At 46.5% G+C, this 18503-nt stretch overlaps 1 protein-coding gene across 2 annotated transcripts in view; it reads left to right on the top strand.

Moving 5' to 3' along the window:
* BUD13 (BUD13 spliceosome associated protein) overlaps window positions 1-18503 on the top strand; it is a 136811-nt gene that overhangs the window by 64006 nt on the left and 54302 nt on the right. For both annotated transcript variants that reach the window (XM_085645720.1, XM_085645721.1), the window contains one exon: window positions 13580-14364. In XM_085645720.1, coding sequence (XP_085501846.1) covers window positions 13580-14364 — 785 coding nt within the window. The remainder of the gene's footprint in view (window positions 1-13579; window positions 14365-18503) is intronic.

The raw sequence follows: 18503 nt of genomic DNA, 5'->3' as shown, positions 1-18503 counted from the left end.
CCCTAGTACGAACTCTTATTACTACATCAGGAAGGTACCAGAGGTTTATTGAGTGGTCTCTGCCCATATCGAAACTAAGGCAATTATCTTAACTGAAGGTCTTAAATCTTCTGCCACCACTTTGGATCCACTGCTCCCATTTAATGAGACTCTTTTAGGCTCTGTACTGGCTAAGTGGACCAAGCCATCTTCGGCTTCTGCAGTCAACAAAGCAATTTCCAGGAGTTATAGACCTGCTCTGGGTGACCCATCTTTTTTAGCAGAGCCTAAAAAGATTGAAGCTTGGGCCAAGAAAGTCTTTGCAGCCAGGAACCTAGCCTTGAAATCACTGAATGCTGCATGTTTGTTAGGGCGCTATGTACACACTCTTCAGGACATGTCCTGTGCACTAATCAGGCCCACTTTCAAAACCTTATTAAATGCAGCCTATCAATGTCAGGTCAAGTCATTCAGTCTGGCCTGGAAACAGCAGATTTAGTCTTCAGGACAATTGGAGTGCCAGTCACTGTCATTAGACCAAGCTGAGAACCTTCTGTTCGCCTCTGATGTTCATCCTACTCTGATAGACATTTTTTTAAAGATTACAATCTATTCAGGTAAAAGGCCGGCTCAGCCAACGAAAACTTCAAATTCAGTTTTGCCACGGCCTGCTCCTTTGGTCTACAGCCCCAAAGGAAAGAATCTACAGGGGTTTCAGGAATTTTCTGGCTTTGGAAGAGGCCTCAATGTCCCTCAATGCCAAGCAGCCCTTCCTCATCAGTAATAACACAACCCTATCCTGCAACAATGAAGGGGCTATGGAATTGTTGGAGGCTGTACAACACCTTATGCAGTCACTCTTTCCTAACCAAATCGGAAGCAGCTTTAGTTCTTCCTTGTCGGTCCATTTGAGACTGGTGGGGGGCCAGGTGTCCTTTTTCCACCGGCCTGAAAATCCATAACTTCAGACCAGTGGGTCATACAAATTGTGGAAAAGGGGTATTCCATACCTTTCTAATGGTCTCCTTCCCGTACCCCCCTCCTCTTTCGGGCCTTTCACAGGAACACCTTCTGCTACTGCAGCAAGGGATGGCAGCCTTGGTCCCGAAAGGAGCTGTGGAGTTGGTGCCAGAGCAGGAGATTGTTCAAGGTTGGGTCTCTATTTGACAGTAGTTTGCACACTGTCCTAGCAGTCCCCTTCACTCTAGTCAGGATAAGTAAGTTACACCCTCAGAATAACCTGTGCACCCCCCCTGGCCAGGGCAGTTGGGTTTATCCCCAGAGACAATGTGTAAAGTATTTGTACACACGGTAACACAGTAAAAACACCACAAAAGTACTCCACACAATGTTGAGAAAAATATACAGTATTTATCTGAGTAAAACGAGACCAAAACAAGAAGAATTCAACATACAAAAGTAGAAGTACAAATTCTTCAATGTTAAATGCAGTTCTAGTGCTTAGAAACACAATAGCTCCAACTGAGGCTAAAAGTACGTGGGTGACGAAGTAGAATCTCCAAGTTCGGAGCCGACCGTGATGGAGGGTGGGCCGGCTATGGAGTCGTCAGGCCCCGGTTACATTAGCTTTGAAACGATAACAAAAAAAGATATTGCGAGGCACCTTGGAGGTGAGATGCCGCTGAAGTCAGTGTGGTGCCGGTTCCTTATGTCAGTGCATGTAGGTAGCACATCGGTGCTCGGGACGGCGGGTTGCACAAAGAAGATGAGGAGTCACTGAAGGAAATGAGGTATTGGTTTCTAGAGGCGGTGCGAAATTGTTGAGCCGGTAGTGCCCGGGACGTAGCAAGACACAGGGAAGGTGATGCGCCATCGGCGGCGAAGCGTTGGTTCCTTACGACAGTGTGGGGTCGATGAGGCATCCAGAGTCAAGCCACGCAGCATCGACTTCACTATGTGGATCTCACACCATGCAACCACAGTTGTGGCGTCAGAGCTAGAGCCAGGTTTCAACAAAAGTCGGTGACACAGCACTTGGGACTCATGCTCTTGTGGTTCTGCAGAGGGGGGTTCTGCAGAGGGGCTGCGACAGCTTTGTTGCGTCAGCGGGGACCATGACTCCGGTGCAGGCAGTGGCACTGTGTCGAAGAGCAGCACCAGCTCCGAAGTCACACTCAAAGTCGATGTGCTGTTTAATTCTTGATAAACAACGTAAATTCACTTCCAAGGGCCCAGAAACTGGATTTGGCACAACTTGGCAGAGTAGGGCTCTCAGCAGGAAAGCTCAGGTGCTGCAGGTGAAGTCTTTGATGGTCCTGAGATTTCTTAACAGGAGGCAAGCTCAGAACAAGCCCTTGGAGAAACTCAGAAAGCAGGATGTAGAAAGCAAAGTGCGGTCCCTTCACTCCCAGGACAGAAGCAGCAAGCAACAAGCCAGCACAGCAAAGTGGCAGTCTCCCCTGAAGCAACACAGCTCTTCTTCTTGGCAGAATGCCTTCAGTCCAGAAGTGTCTGAGTATATGGTGCCAAAGGTTCAGTACTTGTACCCATTTCAGCCTTTGAATTAGGCAAACTATAAAGGAAAGTCTTTGTAGGGCCTTTCCCTGCCCTGGCACCAGAAATACTACAGGGGGGTGGAGATTACTTTGTAAACCCTATTCAGGTGCAACTGTCAACTCCTCCCTCCTATCTAGCTCAGAAAGACCCATCAGCCTGGTGATGGGCCATCAGGATATACAGGGCACACTGTGTGTGTGAGACTGTCTAGAGTGAATTCACAAAGCCCAACTGTCATCCAACCACGACGTGTATTCTAGGGACAGGCAGAGGCACACAATGGCTAAAGTAAGAAAATGCCAACTTTATAAAAGTGGCTTTTTCAAACCTGCAGTTTAAAAAACAACTTCTCTAAAAGATGTATTTTTAAATTGAGTCCAGAGACACCAAACTCCAATTTTCTATCAGCTCCCAATCGGCAGATACACGTGTAAGGTGTTAAAAGGTAGCTCAAATGCTAATCTATGGGCGAGATAGGCCTTGCTATATTGAAAAACGAATTTAGCAGTTTTTCACAACCAGGACATGAAAAACTTAAAAGTATATGTCATACTTTTTAAAATACACTGCACTCTGCCCGGGGGCTACGTAGGGCCTACCTTAGGGGTGCCTTACATGTGATAAAAGGGAAGGTTTGGGTCTGGCAAGTGGGCGTACTTGCTAGGTTGAAATGGCAGTTTATAACTGCACACACAGACGCTACAGTGGCAGTTCTGAGACATGTTTGCAGGGCTACTCGTGTGGGTGGCACAATTAGTGCTGCAGGCCCACTAGTAGCATTTGATTTACAGGCCCTGGACACACACAGTGCACTGCACTAAGGACTTATTAGTAAATCAAATATGCCAATCAAGGAGAAATCAATCATACCATGATTTAGAGGAGAGAGCATGTGCACTTTAGCACTGATTAGCAGTGGTAAAGTGCCCAGAGTCCTAAAGCGAACAAAAAAAGTCAGAAAGATAGGAGGAAGAAGACAAAAGGTTTGGGGCTAACCCTGCAAAAGGGCCAGGTCCAACAGTGCCATAGCAGGAGATTGCTCAAGGTTGTTCCTCTTGTGACTTACTTGTTCCAAAAAAGGAAGGCAGGTTCTGCCCGATCTTGGATAGGAGGAAGAAGACAAAAGGTTTGGGGCTAACCCTGCAAAAGGGCCAGGTCCAACAGTGCCAAAGCAGGAGATTCCTCAAGGTTGTTCCTCTTGTGACTTACTTGTTCCAAAAAAAGGAGGGCAGGTTCTGTCCGATCTTGGATCTCAGGGTCTTGCACTTTTAAAGAGAAGTTCAAGATGCTGCACCATGCCCAGACTTTTTTTGCACTTGAGATTTGGAGACCAGATGGTGTATTTCGATTTTCCATTTACCGAAGTCCCACAGGAAGTGCTTGCGTTTTGGTGGTAGTGTAATTCACTTTGAGTTTCTTCCTTCGATTCCACGAGTCTTCACAAAGGTGATGGCAGTGGTGGCCGCCTATCTCAAGAGGTTAGAGATTTCGTTTTTTTCCTACCCGGACGGCAGGCTTTTGAAGGCCAGGACTCAGCAGATTGTGTGGTAGCACCCACTGTTAATGGCTTCTTTACTGCAAGACCTGGGCTTTTCCACTAGTGTGCCTAAATCAAACATAAAGCCCTCTCTGCACCTGCTGTTTATAAGGGCAGTACTGAATACCACCTTTAGTGAAGTCTTTCTACCTACTTAGAGGACACATTACATCCATGTGTCACTCCCACGCTTGTAGGAAGATGCTCAGATTCCAGTCCTGTGTGTCCTTTGCCTGCTCGGTCTGCTTCCTCCTTGCATCCTTCTACTCCTGTATGCCTTCTGGCATATAAGGGCTGTCTTGTGGTTCCAGCACGAGGGGCCTTGCAGACTCCATTGTAGTCACTGATGATACTGCAGCAGAGTATGCCTGATGGATGTGGAGGAGAACCTTTCCAGAGGGATGTCTTTCCAGTCTCCTTCAGCCTTGGCCCCAGTAGTGATGGATGTCACCAGTCGAGGGTGGGGTGCTTATATGGAGTAGCGCGAAATCAGAGCGATTTGCCTTGCGCTCGATGCATTCCTCCCTCCCCTTCGCAGTCAGTCAGTCCAGATGTTGACAGACAATAGGACTGCAATGTGGTCCATCAACAAGCTTGGGGAGTAGGATACCAGTATCTCTATTGAGAAAGTCTAAGGCTCTGTTTCCGAGAACAAAACCACAGAATGTGGGTTATGTGAATTGTCTAGCTGGCTTGCTAAACACCAGAACCAACGACCTGAGTCTACGTCATCTTACCCACGAGTGGCATCTAGACCCATAGGTTGTAAAGAGAATCTTCAATCAACGGAAGATGCCCCACGTGGAGTTAGAATTGCCCCACATTCTGTGCCCTTCAACATCTAGTGCAAGGAGCTTTGGGGGATTAGTTTTGGGTTGACGTGTAATTTTCTTCTTTATTACGTGTTTCCTCCCATACACTTGATTCAATGGGTTTTGAGGAAAATCCACAGGACTCAACTTATCTTTGTGGCTGTGAATTGACCAAGAAGTGTGATACATAGGCATTTTTGCATCTCTCTTGGTGTGCCCTGTTCATTCTTCCTTTTGATGTGGATCTTCTCTCTAAATTGAAGGGGCCGGTTCTCCACCAGAATCTTCAAAGTCCTCTCTTTCATGTGTGCAGATTGAATGGGGACTCTTGATTGCTTTCCAGCTGTCCGATGATATGGTGGACTTGATCTTTTCTGCATGTCTTTCTCACCAAGTCTGTTTACTTGGGAAATGGCACAGGCTTGTTGCATAACGCACAGATCACCAGATTGACTCCTGGAAAGGTCAGCTTCCGAACATTCTCAAGTTCACTTTTTTTATCCCAGGAAGGCTGTGCTGTGGATACAGTAAATAAGTATATAGCTGCCTGGTCAGCTTTTCTTTCCCTCCCAGATCAACCGTCCCTTTTCGAGTCTCTCATTGTTTAACTTTTCTTGAAATGTTTGACTAATATGTTTCCTCCCACTGAGCGAATTATGCTTGGTTCTTACTTTTTTTTTTTTTTTACATGAGCTCCCGTAGGACCACTTCATAGTTGTTCCTTTACATTTTTATCCCCTAAGACTGTTTCTCTAGTTTCCATTACTACGGCCAGGCGTGGCACTGCGTTGCACTGGGCATCCGGCTTCCTTTTAATACTTTTTATCCTGACAAGTTGGTCATCATAACAAGAGCTGCTTTCTTCTCGAAGGTGGTGACACCTTTCTATCTTGGTCAGTCAATCACTCTTACTTCCTTCTTTCCCCCACAGCATTCTACAAAGAAGGAGGAGAGACTGTATAGGCGGAATCCGAAAAAAAACGTGAGCTTTTATATCGACTGTGTAAAGGACTTGCATGATGAGAACTAGCTCTTCATAGAATATGTAAGCAGCAGAAAATGAACAGCAGTGTATAAAAGGACATCATCTAGGTGGATTATTTTGTGCATTAAAGTCTGCTGTGCTATGGCCAAAAAAGAGCCACCAGAAGGCATTGGGGCACACTCAATGAGGGCTAAGTCTTCAACATCTGCCTCGGGTAGGGGAGGTCCTTTAAGTGACACCTGCAGAGTAGCTACTTCTGTCCACACATTCGGGAAGCATAATTGTCTGGAATCTGAGGTGAGGAGGTTTGGGCAGTTCGCCCAGTCTGTGCTATCAAGACCCTCCTTACTGTAGGTGGCTATTACTTGCAAATCTATTCAAGATGTGAGGAATCTGCAGGTAGAAGTATCCAATCCATCAGTAGAAAAAGTTTTTTGCCTTTTGGTAATAATATTTCTGGATTATTTTCTATATGCCGGCAGATTCCTTACCAATTACTCCCAACTCGTTGTTTGATGGAGGGTCATGGGCCAACATAATAGGGTTCTAAGTTTCTGTTATTGCACTACATATCTTATCTTATGTCAACCTCTTCTAATTTCTTTCTCATCCTACTGCTTCAGAGTCCTGGAAAAAGGGTTTATGAAACCAACATAAGTAGAGCACTTTATAGGGCTGGCACTACCAGCATCGAATGGAGCCGATGCCCCCTACCGTTAAGGTTGAGCCATGGGGAAGATTTTTCTAGGCCAGTTAGGCACCTGCAGGAGTATTCAGGAGCTGAAGTCTCTGCAGTAAGATAAAGTATGCACCAAAAATATAAGTCTGATGGCATGTGTGACTGTAGCTACGCACGCTTAGCAGAAGTCCGCCATCTAGTGTTGGGTTCGGAGGCTTGCAAGTTGTTTTTCTTGAAAGAAGTCTTTCGAATCACGAGGTGTAGTGACTCATCCTCTTGCTTGCAATGCCATTGTCCGTGAGTCCATTGTTAGATTACTTTTTCCGCCGTCGGGTTCTGACGTGCGCTCCTCTGCTCTGGTTCGATACTATATACTCGCTCTATCTGATACCGTCGGTATTGTGTTTGATCGCGGTTTGATCACTACTTCCCTCCTTATGCCATCAATGTCCAATTCGTCCGGGGGATACAACTTGACCACGGCCCACTTGGGCCTTTGCCCTTCAGGGCACAACTTCTCTTCGATATTCACTCCAGCGGACGTCCAATTGATGATGGAACGGACACCCTTTCGATTCTGCCCTTCTATCACGCCAAGCTTCCAAGCACCGACCTACACTAGATGTGCAACTTGTGCTTATCTCCCAAACACCAGAAGGGAGCCTGTGAGGCCTGTAGGTGTTATCAATCAAAAAAGACACAGAGATCGGAGGGCTCGAAGAATGCAAATGTCTTGAAGAGATGTCAGACCTCTTCAGTTTTGAGGATCTGGAATTCGACAAAGCGGCGCACCCATCGGCTTCAGATGACACCAACATCTCTCCAGATGACATCTCTGGGTCTGGTATGAAGTCAAATGACATCACTCCAAGACAGCAACCTGTGAGTGCGGTGCACCCTACACAACCACCCCAACTACAGCCGGCACTGGCAAAGCCTCACCGTACTCACAGGACAATGACTGTTGTTCGGACAACACTGTCTTCGGGCCATGGGCGGCACCGACTGGCTACTTCCGAAACGTCCAGCCACGGCTTGGCGTCGTAAAAACAGCCTCAACAGTAGGTCATCGATCGGAGGCCCTCCACATTGGAGTCGACCCGACCTTCGGCGCCGGATCGCCCCACATCAGACGCAAGGTGACCTTTGGCGTCGAAACCTTTTAGAGCTGAAACAACACTCCACTATGACACCGGAAAAATCAGCCTCTGAGCCAAAGCTGTCTGCACCAAAAATGCCTGTGCATAAACCGGCATCAGGGCAAAAAAAGATACATCTTCGAGGCATTCTCCAGACACTGTGCAGCCAGTACTAGAGAGACTTCATCAAGAACTGGACTCTCAGCAAAAACATTTACAGGATACCATAATCCTGACCAGGCCTTTGTATTCAACAGCACAGCCTACTAAAAGACAACTACCTTTTGTGGAGCAATTAATATTCCAGTTCCTCCAATGAACCAGAAGAGGGAGGCTAAAGCCTCCAGTCCAATGCACATCAGTCCACCACCACTGCCTGCTGTGCACACTCCCTCATCACAGCTTTCACCGGTTTACAACACTTCTGAATCACCTGAGGGTTGACTTCACTCTTTCATAAGGGACACATGGGATGGTGAGCCATTTCCAATACCACCTTAAGATGATTAGGACTCATATAAAGCAGATCCACACAAAAAAACGATCTGGATCTATCCAAACCTTTCCCTCCTGATGACCCCACTACCTATCATGACCTTATAAGTAGGGTTTCTACTGTCCACAAAGTGCCACTTCACACTGAGTCACTAGAAGGACCTCTCTTCTACTCACCAATCAACGCAATACCTTCCAATGCTCAAGGGCATGCCCAGACACACTCATGACATTTTCAATTGCCTAGTTAGAGCCAGGGTTGTTATTTCTGGGCCCCCCACCAAATAAAGTGATCAAAAGGATAGACGCTGTGGGTAAAAGAGTCAAATAATAAGGGGTTACGCACAATTGATGGCCAGATAGGGCGTGATAAATGTTTTTGAAAAAAGAAAATCTGACCACCTTTTTTAGTTCTCGGCTAGCGAAGGCTGCGCTTGCGCAGTCTCGCTCGCGAGATTTATTGACTTTGAGTAGTGGGGCTTAAACCCGCCCCTCTTCTCTCCTCTTCTCCATTGGCTGTCCTCTTAAATGCTGGGCAGCCATTGGAGAAGAGCTTTGTCTCTCCAAACAAGCCCCGTCACTTTCGGATTCGGGGGCATGTTTTTTCGATTCTTTCTCTCCTCTGGAATGTAAACATTCCAGCCAATGGCAAGAGGAGAGAAAGAAAAACACGCCCCCGAATCCGAAAATGCCGCTGCGTCATTTGTTTTTTTCTCGTCTTCGCGTCTAGAGTCCCGAGAGTCCGTGCCTCCATGGCCGGTGCTCATCTCTCGCCCTCTGATTCCCCAGAGTGTCCCCCCATGCTCCATCCCACCCCCCGGACCCTGCGAGCCCGCCCTGCCCCTACACTCTTTTGGCCTGGCCACCGCCGGCTTTCGCACTGCTAAGTAACTTCCGAGCGAGTGGGCGGTGCAGTGCCAAGCCGGCTTTGCCCAGGCCCTCTCTGACCGGCTAGTATACAGTTTACTTTTTAATTGCACTTCATCTCATGAGATGTCTGCTGTTAATTTAAAGCGTTCTTTTCAAGAGTCACCGTAACAGCGACAGAAATAGACATTATCACGGGTAGGCAGCAGAATATTTCTATTTCCAACACAGAAAAAAAAGCGTCCCCAAATTGTGCTGATTCTGTTGCCGGCGGCCTCGCACGCTGTTATGAATATCCTCAGAAGCAGCAACGAGAAACAGCGAAGGCGAACTGACGAATCAGCTGACGGTGACCCTGTGGCGTGAAACAAGAGCCGCGAGCGTCCACGCATCACGAGTTGCGCGCGGGAATCAAAGGAGCTGGTGTCATGTTAGTTACACAGATGATTGCCCAGACATGTGAGGTTTTTAAAACGAGGCTCCTCGCATGTGCGGCAGCTGTATTGTCTCTGAACGTGTGGGATACTGTGAGACTCCGCACGAGTTGCAGGCCTCACAATTGCCGCTGCCGCACGCTGGCTGGTGTTAAAGGCGGTTTATTGTCTTGTAAGGAAGGGGCGAGGGGAGGGTTTGGTGGTTGGGCGGTGCTAATAATTCAGTTGTGATTTTTGCAAGGAGGGAAAGGCCGTCATGTTTTAACAAGCAGTACGAAAGGCGACGCGAGTGCCGCCTTCCGTGGTATTGAATGTAGTAATTTACCATATTTTGAGTTGTGGTCCACGACAAATATGAGGCAAACAACATTAACAAAACAACACCTCCAAATCCGAAAATGCTGCTGCGTCATTTTATTTTTTTTTTTCTCGTCGCCGCGTCTAGGAGTCCCGAGAGTCTGTCTTCTCCCGTAGCCATGTCGGTGTGCTCTGTGCCGCCCCTAGCAGTCCGTGCCTCCATGGCCGGTGCTCATCTCTCGCCCTCTGATCCCCCAGAGTGTTCCCCCATGCTCCATCCCACCCCCTGTACCCTGCCCTGCCCCTACACTCTTTTGGCCTGGCCACCGCCGGCTTTCGCACTGCTAAGTAACTTCCGAGCGAGTGGGCGGTGCGGTGCCAAGCCGGCTTTGCCCAGGCCCTCTCTGACCGGCAAGTATACAGTTGACTACTTCAACAGCTTGGCAGCAGCACAGCGAGTGAAGACAGGGGGACTCACGAGCACGGGGGGTTGCGGATATTATGACAGGGCACTGGGGGCGCGGGTATAGTTTTCATAGGGGCAAGAGATCGCAGCGCCTGTCAAGCAAATCATTTGATTTCCTTTGTGTCTTGGGCAAACAACATGTGACTAGGCTTGGTCCATTGTAACCCCCTAAAGCAAGGTTTGTGCAATTAAAAATACTTTTACCAACAGTTCATTCCGGGTGACGTAGCATTTTTCGCCAGTGAACTCTTACAAAGAGGTTATGGTGGAACAAAATCCAGTCCGTTACCTCATCCCCAAGTCACAACCGGCACAGAATCCAGTCCAGGTTTTCCTTCGCCCACGGTTGCTTTTAGAGAGTTTTCTAGGAAGTACCCACCTCCCTGCTTGTAGGCAGAGGCAGCAGTCAGGGGCCTCTGCTTCTCTGACAGATGACTTATTTCCTCAGCTCAGTCCGAGAGGGCAGATACCAGATTGCCTCCCCCCCCCCCCCCCCACCCCCCCCAAGAGCCCACTGGGAGTCCCATGCATCAGCACCCGCCCCTTCCACAACCAACACAACACCTGAAGGCGATCGAGCAAGACTGGCAGCTTGAGTGGCAGCCGCAGGGAGGGGATGGTGGCCACCGCCTCACTAGTTAACAACTGGAGGCAGAAGAGAGAAGGGCGTCCAGAGAGAAGGGACAGAAAAAAGCAGTAGGGAGAGAGATGGGACGGAAGACAGAAGGAGAGAGAGCTGGAAAGGGAAGAAGCAAGGATGGAGGCAACTGAAGAAGGGCAAAAAAAAGAGAGAAACCATGCAGGAAAGGAGTAAGGAAGTTGATTGAATATGCCCATTGCTGTCAAGTGTCCCTTGTAACATGTGATGCTGTTCGATGGCAGTTAGAAGTAGGGAGCATTGTATATTTTTTTTCCTCGTGAAATAAATGTCATTTTCTTAGTTGAATTATGCTGGACGGACTTCTATGTGAAAATTGTATGTGGGCTATGTACTTACACACAAAAGTAAAGTGAGACACCTGTTCAGTCTATTTTCCTGAGGATATCCAGTGTCACCAGTTGCTACTACAAACAAGCATTTACACAAGTTTAAGCTATTGGCATTGTAAATGACAAAGCCTTTTATTTATGTTTTAAAAACAAAAATTAAAAAGGCATTGTCATTTGCAATGTCAATAGCTCAAACTCGCATAAATGCAAGACCTATTGCATTGCAAATGCTTGTGTATAATTCTCTCTCTCTTCTTTGGATAAAGGTATGCTGAGGAAAAATAAGGTTTTCTCCTAAAAAATGAGTGCCGGTGAGTGCCACCTGCAACCACCGGTTCACATTTACCGGTGTGTGTGTGGTGTCAGTGTTATGCCGTTAATGTGTGCTGCGAAATGCACGCATGCGTTGTGGTTGTGTTAACTATTGTGTTAGGATTATTTTGGATATAGAAATGCGTTTAAGCGTTGAGCGCGGTTCCTTATGCCAACTAAGGTGCACTCATATGCAGAAATGTGTGTTTGTTGAAGTTTGTGTTCGTTTCTTGTGCGTGCTTGTGAGGCTGTAAGAAAATAAAACTTTATGAAAGATAATAAAAAGCCTAATGTGTATCCGTGTTTTGTGGCGAATGGCTATACCGGTTGTGTTTGTGTATTTAGAGCAGACAATTGTCACGCCATCATAAACACCTTTTAATAATTGTGTGTGTGTGTGTGTAGGTGGCTCTGTGGGTGGCTCTATTTGTGTGTGGGTTGCTCTATGTGAGTGGCTCTGTGTGGGTGGCTCTGAGTGTGTGGGTGCAAATGCAATAGGTCTCGCATTTGAGAGTGATTAAGCTATTGACATTATAAATAACAATGCCGTTTCTTTATATGTTTTAAAAACAAAAACATAAACAAAAATAATGTCATGAGCAATGCCAATAGCTCGAACTTTAACAATGCCGAGACCATTGCATTGTAAATGCTTGTTATATATTCCTGCTATTTATTTAGCAGATTATGGACTAATAGAAATGCTTTGTCTTGGTCCTGGCTATCTCATTACCAACTATTAAAGATTTTTTTTTAAACAAAATTATTTTGAACATTTCAATACATGCACAACCATTAAACGATACACTTACTACTCATAATCATTTAATTGAATAATATGAGAACAAATCTTACAAAAAATACATAAATCACATGAATTTAAACAGTGCAATAATCACATTACACCACAATTGGTCAACATATCTCATAGGAACTCTGTACAAAAGGTACTATTTTCAGTGGCTTAGTTAGAGGTCCTGGATCATGTGGCTACGCTCAAGGACTATGGGGGGATATATTTTCCTGTAATGATCCCTATCTTTCCTTTCGAGCTACATTACTTGAACTACCCTCATGATTAGGTTGCGACGCGTTTCCAATCCCTGTTTTATCAAGGGATTTTCTTCAGGGCAAATTGACTCGGTATAATGCACTTTTCATACATATGTATGTCCTTGTAACACTGCATTCCAAGGTAAGTAGACAGTGGTAGATAGTGAAAATGTATAAAATCCTTGCCCACCATCGGCCGTGTCGGAACATTTTGCCAATCTGCACTCTTGTTTTGTGTGATTAACTTTGATCCCACTTTAGCCAACCTGTATTATGCTTTTATCAATGAAGAAAAGGGGCTTGCGGTTCCTGATTATTTAGCTGTCACCACAAAATGTGCTTCCTCCAGATCTGTTTTCCTCATGGAATGCAACTTCCTCAAAGTCGAAGGTTCTGCCATATTTCTGAGAAGCTTGGTAATTCTCTTTATAGGTTGCTGCCATCTAGAAGTTGATGCTTGTTTAGGGATTTAAAGTGCCACCGTGGGGAACAGTCCACTTGGTAGAAATAGTGCAGAAGTGGCACATCGTAAGTCTGCTTGTTCTGGGTGCAGTGAAAATCCAGTGACTTATTTGACTTGGTATGGTAGCACAACTAGGACCACCTTTGTTTTTGAATAATGTTCTGAATATGGTCCTTGCCCATCCAATTTCAATATTTCCACTTACCAGCTCTGCTGGTCAGGGTAACGTGTGTAGAACAGGATTCCCACTTCCTTAATCCAGCTTTTCAACCAAGTTTAGGGTATGGCATCAGTGCAAAAAGGCTGCAACAGTAACCAAACTAAAGCAGTTGTAAGTTATTTAGTCAGAAATTTAGCAGCAGTTAACAAATAGTTGATGTTTTTGATAAAAAGAAATTAAATATAGCAGAAAAGTAATGTAAACAGGTGTACACAGAAGGAAGAGTTAATGAAAATATAATGCAAATTTGTTTAAAAATTATTGACCACAGATTGTAGCACCTCTATTCATGTAGTTCTAGATTGTGAAACTGTTTATCTTGTCTGTCTTTCAGCTCAGAACCCATATCAAAGTCAAAGGAAACTGAGGGAGCTGATCATTCAGCCAAACTCTCACCACCGCGAAGAATCCGCCATGATTCCCCAGATTCCTCTCCTTCCCGCACAGCAGAAGAGCACTGTCTCGATTCTCCGGAATCATCTTCTCCCATTAGGGAACGCCATGATTCAGCAGAACTTTCACCACCCAGGAAAAGGCGCCATGACTCTCCAGACGAATCACCACCCAGAAAAGGGCACCTTGATTCTCCAGACCAGTCACCACCCAGAAAAGGGCGCCACTACTCTCCCGATCAATCACCACCAAGAAAAGGTTTCCATGACTCTGTAGACCAATCGCCACCCAGAAAAAAGCGCCATGACTCTTCAGACCAATCACCCCCCAGAAAAGGGTTCCATGACTCTTCCGACCAATCGCCAACTAGAAGCAGGTACCATAACCATGCCAACCAATCAACAACAAGGAAAGGGCGCCATGACTCACCAGATCCCTCTCCACCTAGGAGAGGGCGGGAGACTTCTCAAAACCTACCAAAACACAAAAAAGGCCGTCATGACTCTCCTGATCAAGCACCATCCAAGAAAGGGCGACCTTCTTCTCCAGACCTATCACCACCGAGAAAAGATCGTCATGACTCTTCAGACTCGTCACCTCCAAGGAGGGGGCGGCAGGCTTCTCCTGACCTCTTCTTATCGAGGAAAGGCCGCCATGACTCTCCTGACCTGTCGCCACCCAGGAAAGGGCAACATTCTTCAGCAAACCTGTCGCCACAGAGGAAAGGTAAGCAGGCCTCTGCTGATAGTTCTAAGTTTGTTAACAAAAACAAAAAAAACACAGACTTTTGAAGAGCCACGACCCCCTGTCTCATCGCAGCTCTCCAGATCTTTCTCTTCCCAGAAACAAATGACATGGCTCGAGCTCCGACATGTCTTCTGCATGCAAGAAACAAATAAACATGCCACCCACTTGAGGTGTGTCCTGAGAGGCAAGCTTGCTTTCTCCTTTCTAATACTTTTTAGGCATCGGAACACCCTCGGGAGCAGTGGAATATTGTTTGTTTACTCAATGTCCATTAGAGAACTTCTAAAACACCAAGGTCCCGAATTAGATCTCGGCGGACAGGTTACTCTGTCACAATGGTGACAGATATCCCGTCCACCAAAATATAAATCCCCTCCGATATAATAGGATTTATATTTTGTCAGACGGAACATCTGTCACCGTTGTGATGGAGTAACCCATAAACCAAGATTTATATCGGGCCCTAACTTTACACATTTGAATTCATTGACACTCATGTCCAGTTTAGTTTATTCACTCCATACTTTATCACGTAAATAATTAAATATTTATGTATAATAGATGTTACATTTCAATTTATTTTTTGTATCTTACATAGATTATATTTCTCTATCTATATTTTTACATTTTTTTTGGATTTACTTTTTTTATTTGACTCGTGATGTGTTCTTGGTTAAAAAAGAAAACAGACATGCCTTACAGTCTAGTCTTCAACGTTCACCTCTACACTTACTGGTAGGTGCCTTGCCACTTGCCATCTTGCTTGTATTTATTCGAATACTAAGGATACAAATAAAACGCTTAGTTTATCTTCACACTGCTTCAGCTATCTGGACACCCAAGTGCTAAGTCTTAGATACACTGCATGCATTTCTCTGAAACTTTAATTGCACCACTGATTCATCATTTTTTTTGTAGTTTGTTTCTTTTTATGTTTGTAAATGATCTCACTTTGTATTTGGATCCATCATCTGATACCGTTACTCCTGAGGCGGAAGCCGGGATTGCTGTCATTTTTCTTGTACTTACTGTTCTGTTTTTAAAAATCACTTGAGTGTCACGTTATCTGTATTTTTAAAACTAAAGCCTTTCGACGACCTCAGCTACGGAGGCCACGCCCCCTTGAGGCCACGCCCCCTCCCACGGTATAAAGAGGCGCTGAATACTAGCGTCCTCCCCATACCGTTACTCCTGAGGCGGAAGCCGGGATTGCTGTCACTTTTCTTGTACTTACTGTTCTGTTTTTAAAAGTCACTTGTGTCACGTTATCTGTATTTTTAAAACTAAAGCCTTTCGCGCTGCGGAGCATAGCGCAGACGCGAGACACTTGCCTGAAAACAGCTGACGACATCAGCTACGGAGACCACGCCCCCTCGAGGCCACGCCCCCCTCCCACCCCTTCCCTCCTATAAAGTATGTGCATTTGGAGGAAGCGCAGCGGACGAGCGCAGCGGGAGCGCTGTTTGCGCGCCGAAGGCGCGCCTAAGGCAAGCCCGTCTGCGCCCGTCATCGCCAGACCATCGCCTCTCGCCAGTCCCCCTGCACAAATCATTCATCATAGAACACAGTACGATAGGGAGCCTCTTATCGCACTCAACCCTGCCGCAAGATGCGACAAGCTTGGAGGCTGTCTCGGCCAATCAGGTCTGTATTGCAAGTCCTGTAGATTCTCGACACCTACACCTGGTCTAGCTAGGCATAGAACTACTGCGCCTAAGTACTCTTCCCTCACAGTTCTCGAACTTTATGTCAGATCCCTTGTGAAACACCACGCTGAAGTGTTCACCCTTATAACAGACGAAAGCCCAGATATTATGTTTCTATGCGAAACTTGGCTCCATGATGAACAAAGCAGCATCCAGAACCTCTCGCTGCCCGAGGGCTTCTCTATGAAAACCATAAATAGAGACTCTAGGGGTGGTGGGATAGCTGTCATCTACCGAACTACATATAACTGCTCCTTCACAAAGGAAGTTATCTGGGGTTGCGAAAGCGCACGGTTTAAGATCTCCACCAGTCCGCAGTTTACCCTCTCTGGACTCTATATCTACCGTCCCCCCGGCTCTACCCCTAGGTTCATTGAAGAACTTCTAGACGTAGCTCACACTCTAGTGGTGTCTTCCCCCAACTTCACCATTCTGGGAGACCTCAATCTCCACTTCGACTCCATGTCTGATCCAACCATCAAGAACCTACGGGCGGACCTTACTGCCCTTCAGCTAAACCCACTTATCCACACCCCCACTCATTCTGCTGGGCACTTATTAGACCCTGTCTTCTCCAACCTCTTAGAGGCCACGGCTGACCGCCCCAAACCCATGGGCTGGACCGACCATTTCCTTATTAGATTCTCCTTGATGGTCAGAGACCCGCTCACGAAAAACACTTCCAGTTCTTGCTATAAGAGGCCTTGGCACAAACTTTCATCTATTGATCTCACTAATAATCTAGGCGACTTCCACTTTAACTCTGAGAACAGAGATATAAATACAGCCTATGCTGCTTTCCATGAGTGGATCACCTCAGGACTTGTCACCCTAATCCCAGCAAAATGGACCAAAACCCGTAGCACCCCTTCTAACCCATGGTACAATGAGAATCTAAAAACCATACGGAAAGACTGCAAAAGAGCTGAACGCTGTTGGAGGAAAGAGTATAAGGATACGGATAAAGCCCTCTACATGTCAAAGTTAAGGTCGTACCACAAGGCGGTACGTACCACCCGTGCATCCTTTTATGCTAAGGAAATCAGCTTAAGTGCAAACCCCTCCAAAACCATCTTTAAGCTAGTACAAAAACTCCAAAACAACTCTAACCCAGCTCCATGCATTACCTCCTCACAACAATGTGACGACCTCGCTACTTTCTTTATAGAAAAAGTGAGGAAAATCTACAACGCCTTTCCACAGGATCTTTTGGAACTCCCCAACCCTCGTAAATTCTCGCCCAACAACCCCAGTTTGCCACTTATACCTAATATAACCCATGACGATCTAGCCAAGCTATGCACACAGGTTAAGTCTGGCTCTCCTACAGATCCTATGAGACCAGCCAAATTCCTAGAATCCCTGGATTTCTTCCTCCCCCCCCCTGGCCACCCTACTCAACCTCTCCTTCTCCTCGGCGGTGGTTCCTACATGCTGGAAGCAGGCATGGGTCTCCCCGATTATCAAAAAGCCCACGCTAGACCCCTCAAAGCCAGAAAATTTTAGACCAATTTCGCTGCTTCCATGGGCTTCGAAATTGGCAGAAGCCCATGCGAACAAAGTACTGTCCAACTATATGGCTCAAAATCTAATCCTGGACCCCTCACAGAATGGCTTCAGGCCAGGATTCAGTACTGAGTCCGCCCTGCTGACTACCATTGAACACCTCCGGAACATTCTGGACGCCGGTCAAAGTGCTGCGCTGATTTTACTTTACCTCAGCGCGGCCTTTGATACGGTCTCCCACACTCTTTTACTAAAACGTCTCGAGGCTATAGGGATCAGTGATCTGGCCCTTGAGTGGTTTCGGTCTTTCCTGAAGGATAGATCCTTCCGGGTCTCAGCCCCCCCATTTGTCTCTCAGCCTCACTCCATAGAGCAAGGAGTCCCTCTCGCTGAAGTGGCAAAAGAGTGGGACCTCACGCTAGTGTCGTACGCTGACGACACGCAGCTGGTCATCTCTCTAACTGAAGGCCCCTCAATCTCAGCTGCGAAATTTAAGAATGGCTTAGCGGCAGTCGCGCAGTGGATGACACACAACTACCTACAGCTGAACACTGGAAAACAGAGGTGCTGCTCCTGGGAAAAAATCCCTGTTACTGGAGTGAACACTGGTGGCCGTCCCTACTTGGCCCCATTCCTTCCCCCAAAAATGTGGTGAAAAATCTTGGTGTCTGGATGGACTCCTCCCTCAATTTCCAGTCCCACACCAAGAAAGTGGCTGCTACCTGTGTGGGCCTGCTGCGGAGCCTTCATCCGATACTTGTTTTTTTTGACCCCAGTACGCGCCAACTGATAGTACAATCTATCATCTTGGCTCGACTGGATTATGTCAATGTCCTATTCTTAGGCATCAACAAAGCAGAGATGGCTCGGCTACAACGGGTACAAAATTCAGCAGCCAGGGCTGTG

This window comes from Triturus cristatus, chromosome 3_1 (assembly GCF_964204655.1).
Source record: "Triturus cristatus chromosome 3_1, aTriCri1.1, whole genome shotgun sequence".
NCBI lineage: Eukaryota > Metazoa > Chordata > Amphibia > Caudata > Salamandridae > Triturus > Triturus cristatus.
The sequence above is the reverse complement of the archived record's forward strand: the minus strand, read 5'-3'. Positions and strand labels throughout refer to the sequence as shown.